The sequence below is a fragment of the Mastigoproctus giganteus genome, chromosome 11, assembly GCF_048544385.1.
Source record: "Mastigoproctus giganteus isolate SK-2022 chromosome 11, ASM4854438v1, whole genome shotgun sequence".
Classification (NCBI taxonomy): Eukaryota; Metazoa; Arthropoda; class Arachnida; order Uropygi; family Thelyphonidae; genus Mastigoproctus; species Mastigoproctus giganteus.
The window spans coordinates 135,456,768-135,465,037 of NC_143585.1; the positions used below are offsets into that span (position 1 = coordinate 135,456,768).

Below are 8,270 nucleotides of genomic sequence, written 5' to 3' on the forward strand. Positions count from 1 at the left end.
TGTTATTAAAAGCATTCTGATTGTACATCATGTATTCGCTATCTGCTAACTGTATTGCGATATTTTTGTACATAATTATTCAATAAAATTGTTTTATAAATAAAGTATAATTAACCGTTAATTTCATTTAACGAAATAAATAATATCTTACATAAAAAACACACCCTACTCAAACTAAATGAGACACTAATTCTCAATATTAGTATCGTCTTCAATAATCAATAACGTCTTCCTATAATCAATACGGTTACCTGTTCTGTATCTTGTTGTAAATAAAAATATGACATATCTACTGACCTTACAAAGATTCCCTAAGTTTTTACTGAAAAGGATATTCTGGAAATAGTTCCTACAATCTAGTCTAAACCTCTTTTCCTGTAATTTGAATTTATGGCCCCTAATTCTGAAATTCTTTATAACAGTGGAAATTCCGCCTTCATTCATTTTATTAACCCCCGCTCTCAGAGCCGTATAACCCTCAATTAGTTCTCCTTTATAGTACCTGGTTGCCAAACTCTCTTTGCTCGAACGATTGCCCTTTTTGCTGATGCCGCCTGCGAATTTCCCGTATTCGAACTCTTTCAAGAAGCTCAATGTCTTTTTTTCTCAGATGGTCTCCATACTTGGACACAGTATTCTCAAATGCTATCTTACAATTGCCTTGTACGATGCGTTTATGACCCCTGTATTTCTGCAGGATATTGTAGAGTAGTTACGAGAAAATGATGAATCATCGATAGCACACCATGTGCTTTTCTGGCGCCTGTTTGCACTGCTTAGACAACTTTATATTCGTCCGTATCATACCTTACAGATCCCTTTCCCCTCTGTACTGTTTTTAATAGAACCCTGTCAAATGTATAAGTTATTTTAGGGTTGTTATTCCCCAGATGTAAGAACTTGCATTTTGCTGCTTTAAAACATAGCTGCCATGTTTACTAAAAAAAAACTCTTGGGTTGAGTTTTTTTTTTTTTTTAGATCAATCAGAAATTTAAGCAATATTGTGCCGTATACTGTATATTTTGTCTGTAAATTTCGTGTGTTCTGTGGTCGATTTGCTGTTTGCTGAACAAAACATCCGATTTTCCGGGAGAGAGAAAAAAAAACACAATATGATTCGCGCCTGAGACCGACTAACAAAGCCACTAACTTTTGCATGACTCACTAATCTTAATAATAATAAAAGGGCGGGATTAGATTACGACATCGGACCACCAATATCATGGACCGGGTTCGAATCCCACCGCGGAAGAAAAATTTCGAAAGTCACTTCATTGGACCTACCTCACCCAAGGTCGAAGTGACGGCTGAGGCAGAGAGTGGCACCATCTGGTGTCGATCCCATAATTACCACCCACCACTGTATGTCAAAACTAAACAGGTTCACCTCCATAGCTGGACGAAGATGATTTGTAGAAATATTGAACATATAGAGTTAATTTCAACCAATAGAGTGTATACTGTGTTCGTGTCCAACGGCACCAGGGGTTTACCCCATCTCCGCGTAGTATACATTGTGGGTGTGAAACAGAACGCTGTCAATGCCAAAGGTTTAAAAGTGTGTGGATTTTGTATATGTGTAGTGTCATGTACCGTTGTTCATCTGGTCTAGCCGTTGTACCCCTATTGGGGCCCACACTTGGCCCCGTGGAGGCAGACCAGGTACACCAGTATTTTAAATGCTACTCTGGCAGGCCCAGCCACCTAATTTCCTGAGATTTCAGTGGTTAGGGCCTATGTGGAAAAAAAAAAAAAGAGGGAGAATTACGCTAGAATTTTGCTAGGCCGAAAGGGTCGTGAGCGATTTGAATTTTGATATTTCTAATTTCCACTGTGTAGGACGTACGCTTTTGTGAAGGTAGAGTGGGGAAAAGTAAGAAATATGAGGACAATAGAGAAGGCATCCCCAGAGTGGCCTGTGAGGCAGCCCATGCTCCACGGGGAGAAGAAAGAGGGGCGGCAGCGTGGGGAGGAGACATAGATGCCGTGTCCTCCTCCACCGCCAGGGAAAACGAGTGAAAGTGAGCCGGGCAAGGACACCCGGCTCAGATCGCCAAGAGGCGTATAGCGAGCTGCAGAAGTCATCATGGGATGGTGTCCCGTCCAGAATCATGGATAGTCTTTTGTGGGATGATGTCCTGTCCAGGATTTTAGGATAGTAGTTCTTTGGTTGATGTCCCGTCCACGATTGATGTCAAATTTTATTTCGCTTGCTGGCGGCACATAAGGTCGCAGCGGCCCTGTTCATAGGCAACAAGTAACGACCATCCCGATAATCGTGTCAACCACTGGTATGGTGCCTGAAAGCTTACATAACAGCCTAGCAGTAATAAGCCTCCCAGAGAACACCTACAATGAAATCCAGAAATTTGCAATCCGGAACACCTGTAGGATATCAGAGAGTTCATCGACAAACAGTAACATCACACATAACAACCACCCTTTGTAGGGCTCAAAATCTTAATACCAGTATTTCGGTATTTTTAATTTATGAAACCGGTATTCCAAAAAAAACATTTTTCGCAATAAATTTTGATGACAATTAGGTGCAATAAAGTTAGAAAGAACAAGTAATTACTTGAGTTCGCGTTTTAAATCAAACTTTAATTATAATAATAAATATTCTAGCAAAAATTATTAAACATACATTTACTGTATTCTAAAAACAAAAAATAAGCATCCGCGCTACCTGTCCGAATAAAGTGAGCTCTTAAACTCAAAAGTGTTATCGTTTAAACTGGATCTAATTTTGGTATATATTTAATTAGTGACAGAAAACGTGATTTTGGACTCTGTGCTGCTTGGTGTTTTGTACTGAGTAGTGGACAAGTTGCAGTTTAACCCCCCCCCCCCTTATTCCCTCCTGTTCAAAAAATCTTATGTCCTTATGGCACTATATCCGTATTAACGAAAGAAAGAATCTGACGGTTAAGCTTGGTGAGGAAACCAAATCTAAGTTGTGGTGGTAGGGGGGGGTGTATTTATTTATTAATTTTTATTTCCCTGTACCTTAGTATCGCCGTCAGTGGCCATTGTTGTGATTTTCGTACAGCAGCTCCCCTCAAGCACTAAGCCCCACAAGCTACCTGACTGCGTTAAAAAATGAGAATTTCCAGGAGTTGAGGGATATCCCCCCCCACACACACGAATATATACTATATCGTATATATATTATATATGAGCTGTCATTTTCTCAAGTTTTATTTTTATAAAACAAAAATCATTTTTCATACAAATCTACTTACAATACATAACTGGTGTTCATTTACATCTAATCTATTCATTTTTCTCATTTAATCTGTTGATACATGTTACCATTTCCATAAAATTTCTCTCAATTAACAATCTCGACTCTCTCTACAGCTTCAAACACTGAACTAGTTCAATCTTAATCACTTCCTCATATTTCTCTTAATCATCAATCTCTTCACAACAGCAATCCATAAGTCGCTAACTTAATGCTAACAATTCCATCTAATCTCTCTTAATTCAGCAATATCAATTTTCTTTACAACTTCAACCAATAAACCAACTCAATACTAAACATTTCCTTATTTCTCGTGTTTCTTCAACTTCAACCTTACTCTAAAATCTCCCACTTTATCTAAGAACCATTTCCAAAACAATACAGTTCAGAGGACTTGCCTTCCTTTTTCTTTCACAGTGGGATTCCTTTGTGCAGGATTTTTCCACGGAGTGCGGTGATGTCTCTCACTCTTCGTAGTTGAACTCTTCATCTCTGTTGTGTAGCTCTTCCAGTACTGTCTTAATTCGGGATTTCGAGAACAGTTCTCTGTTAATACTGAAGGAAATTACCACAGCAGTAGTAGAGCCAGGGCACTATCTAACTGGCTTGTTATTCAACTTCCGGATTAACTTCTAGCACAGGAACATACCCGTTGGAACCCTTCACTGCTGGACACTCCCAGAATCGGACCCGAACTGAACTCAGAACTACCACTGGAAGTCTACAACCCCTCCGAACAACAACCCCTCTTTTGGTGCAAGCACCTTATTTATTTCCTTCTCATTTATTTATTTATTGAATTGATTGCAAGTTAGAATCGCCCCTTATACTATTTTATACGCAAGCTGTGCAAACCCCTGTGGGGTTTGCACGTATTTATGTATCTCCCCCTATCTAATTTAAACCTGACCCAATCACGGTGTTATTCTTTAAACTCACTCTTCTTCCTTTAGTGGGAAAAACAGAATATATTCCCCACACAACGAAACGCTTTCATCTTTTACCTCAAGATCACCTGTTTACAATACCTTTAAACTCCTCCATACCGATACCCTTTACTATTGTTCAGAAGCTTTTAATTTTAACCCTTCCGCACCCTCCATATCACTGTTCACCATATTCCCTAATTGCCCTACCAGGCCTACTGCCTGGTAGGGCAATTAGGGAATAATAATAGAAAATGTAAAAACAGAAATTCTTTTGAAATATAACGAGAAGCAACCAAGATCCCTCACGGTTTCAAATTCATGTTTGAAATACGTTATTTAAAACGATTATTCAAATACATAAACATTCATTTTCAAATTGATATTACGGTAATTGTCAGCAACAGCGCTAATCAACTTCGAGTTGATTGGAGATGTTGTTTCTTAGCGCGCAAGCCTGGACTTTCTCCTTCACGATTATTCGGGTCACCAAAGAACGCTGTTGCTGTAGCAACAGCGTTCTTTGGTGACCTCACTCATGATATGCAGCCGCCGAAGAAATTGTAGCTTTCGAAGCTTGGAAGCTACTGAGGAAGAGCCACGTCTGTGTAATGTCATGTGTCCGTTGTTGGGCATTAAGTGATCCTAATGATAATATCGGCAGTAGTATGAACATTGTATTGCCCTAGTTTGGATTATACTTCCCTTTCAATTTCAATGCGCCATTAAAAACGAAATCAAACAAACAAACCTTTCAATTTATTTATCGGCACTTTACAAGTTGTGCCCATGTATAAAGGGAAATAATTTATTCAAATTACGTTATAACAGATAACCATTCTTTTAAACAACCTTATCGATATATTTAAATGATTCAAAATTTTATTTATGATTAACAAATTTTAAAAATAAAATACAATAACAATTAAAAAAAGAATCTAAATAAATATTTTAATTAATTTGAATAACCCGGAAATGATATACTGTATATGGATCTACTTTATATCCATTGTTGCTCGAGATTAAATTTATTAAGATGTGATAAAGCGTTTAACTTTAATTCTTCGAAATCGGTATTCATACGCGTTAATTTTATTTTATTGTGTGGTTGGTCTGAGTTGGCAAGAATTGAGATGGACTTTGATGATGACTCATAAGGTTTTTCATACCGAAGGCTGATCAGCAGATGTGCAGAGAATCAAACTATTTTCATGCAATCAATTAAAGAAACAGCGTCTTTTGATTTCAATTATATCCTTAAATATTCAATTTAGTAGGCATGTATGTGCCATTTAGAGGCAAGAATTTCGTTACCAATAAGGGGAACTTTTCTGAGATTTTGCATACTGTAGATGTAACTAGTTGTAACCTTTGCTAATCGCACGCCCTTCCCTCAATATGTTGCCAAAGGATGGAACCTTTGGTGCATATAAGAAATAATAAAAATAAAATATGGATTTCATCGGCATTAGCCGAAATTCTTAAAGGTCTCAAATGTCTCTTCAGTCGAGGCTACAGTTAGTCAACCTCGAGCAGAAGAGTAGAGTTCCACCGAATGAGTTATTCCGGGATTTTTTAGTTCTGATAGCGTTCAACTTGCCCTTGATTACACCCCTTTACACGTGTACAGTAGGCCTACACAATAAGGATCATATGAATACACATCCCACAGAAGTTGCTTGTTTAAACCTATTGTGCGAGGATGGGGAAAACTGCGGAACAGGGGAAAACCCACTTCCATGTTAGATAAATAGTTTCGTGAATTGGATTTTTGCTACCCAATAGAGAGCGAGGGAAAGATAAACGTAAGTAGCTTCACAGCCTTACTGGATTATATTCAGAAATATGCAGGAGAGCAATTAAGTCCTTACGAACTTTGCCCAACATACGAAGTATGTTGTGACTTCTGCAATAGCTTTTTGGAATTACTTTCCTATAATCTGTAGACCATTTTGGTAATCATAATAGTGAGCGCGACACACGAAGCGATCCTGCTCACCTAACTTCCTTCCTTCTCCTTAATGTCAACACCCGGACTTTGCTGTAATTGCGCAACTCCATTCTCAGAAAGGAACACAGTAAAGATGTAAAAAATACTGCTCGCTACGTTTCTCGCGCCGCAGGAAATACAGCCATATAAACATCCGACTCACTATAAATTAAGCCGATATTTCTGTAGCATTTTTAAGTCTGCTATTACCTCTCTATAGTTCAGTTTTTATTACAAGTGGATAGAGAGAAAAACTTACTACAATGAGGACCTACTGCTTCTTTCTTGTAGCCGTGTTGGCACTATTGGGACAATCTCGCTGCATAATGAGTTCCCGTGAGTATTAATTCCCCTTTAAATTTAGAATATAAAAGCAAATTCATTGGAAATCTTGAATCAGTTCTTGTCTACTAAAGAGACGGATTGTTTATTGTCATCTCTCAGTCAGTACTGTATTATGAATGGAGATTTTATTTTTATAAACAGGCCAAATCTATTAAAATATAATTGAATAAATAATGACTTTAAAAAGACTACTTTATTCATGTTATGGCTTTATTGTTTTCGAAGCTATTTGGATAGAAGCTTTGAAGGATATCGCATTGCGTTATTCAGACTTGGGGATAAATTAGTTTATCAATAAATTATTTCATCAAAAAAATCGCACACAGATTGTAGTTGCTGTTTTAGTGAAACTATTAAAATCTTAAACGATTCCTTTCAATGTCTGCTTGTATAATGGATAAAATGTTAACTTTGTTAATTACCACTATTTTAAAACGAATTTCTATTTCATTAATTTATGGGGTTTTTTAATCTTACGTATGAACATAATGAGATGAAAGTAACTCATTTTCTTATATTTTCCTAGATCAAAGTGAAGATGATTCCTTCCAGAGGTACATGCGTCAAGTTCTGGATAATTTCCGAGCCCAGATGCGCAATGGTGTTCCAGAGCTAAAAATACCAGCGTTAGACCCTCTTCAGTTGGATAACATTAACGTTAATGAAAAGAAAAAGTCATTTGAAGTAACTCTGAATATACAAAAACCGCAAGTCGAGGGGCTGGCTGGATTCTCTGTTCCAAAACTTGACGCCAGTATTCGTGACCTAATGCTCAGCTTTGAATTTAAAATACCGACGCTTACCATCCGCAGCAATAACTACAATCTGAATGGAAAAGTCGCTCGTATTTTCCCTTTGACTGGTCATGGAAAGATGTCATTAACTGCAGACAACCTCGTCATTAAGTTCACCACTGCTTTAACCCTGACAGATGACGGACATTTGCAACTCAGCCAGAGTGCCACCAAGGTAGATTTGAACTTTAGCCGTATTAGTTTTGACTTGGAGAACCTTCTTGGAGGAGGTTCATTTGGCAGAGTAATAAATCAAATTCTTGGACTTTTCGGCAAAGGCGTTTTTGAAAAGGCTAAACCCAAGATTATGAACAAGCTTCGGGATTCATTACTGAAATCTGCAAATCGCCAGTTGTCCAAAATTAAGTTTGATGATATTCTTGCTGGTAACATCGGTTAGCCACATGTCAGTAACTTCATAACTTCTACTTCAGCCGAAAACACTGCCGTCCCTGCTACTTTAAAGTAACCTTTCTTGAAAGTCTTTTATTTGTTTCTTATTTGTGTACAACAAGTGGACTCTTCATGACCATGAAGAATAAAGATAGAATCTTAATTTCTCAGCTTCCATTTCTCATTGGAATTAATGACTGAATATCAACCTTTATACATAAAATATTCCAATACATAAAACAAGCAACAAAAAATTAATACAAATAATTCACTGAAAGTATTTTTGCAAAATCAAAGGATATATTCCACTTTTATAAATCCAGAAATGTGTAATTTTGTTTAAAATTATAGCAGAAGCCAAACAGTTAAAATTTCATCTTTGCATAGGAATCACGTCTTCCTTTAAATAGCTCCACTTTAATTTAAAAATATCAAGATGTACAAGTTCCTGTAAACTGAGACAAGGGCGCACTTCCAATGGCTTGCCTTCTGGAAGGTATACCTATTACCTCTCAGGATATAATTAAAACAATTAACTTATATATAAAAAGGCAGTAACGAAAATGACTCAGAA

General features: G+C 37.3%; 1 protein-coding gene across 1 annotated transcript; it reads left to right on the plus strand.

The window, feature by feature from the left end:
• The first annotated feature begins 6,333 nt into the window (after window positions 1–6,333).
• Window positions 6,334–7,859, plus strand: LOC150078452 (uncharacterized). Its single transcript, XM_090384192.1, has 2 exons — window positions 6,334–6,500; window positions 7,036–7,859. Exons 1-2 carry the CDS (start codon window positions 6,428–6,430, stop codon window positions 7,701–7,703), a joined length of 741 nt encoding a protein of 246 aa, XP_090240318.1. The 5' UTR covers window positions 6,334–6,427; the 3' UTR covers window positions 7,704–7,859.
• Window positions 7,860–8,270: the final 411 nt, after the last annotated feature.

Coding starts and splice junctions, on each gene's coding strand:
- LOC150078452 (XM_090384192.1), top strand. CDS start 6,428: ATGAGGACCTACTGCTTCTTTCTTGTAGCCGTGTTGGCACTATTGGGA. Junction 6,501..7,035: donor TCGCTGCATAATGAGTTCCC/GTGAGTATTAAT, acceptor ATATTTTCCTAG/ATCAAAGTGAAGATGATTCC.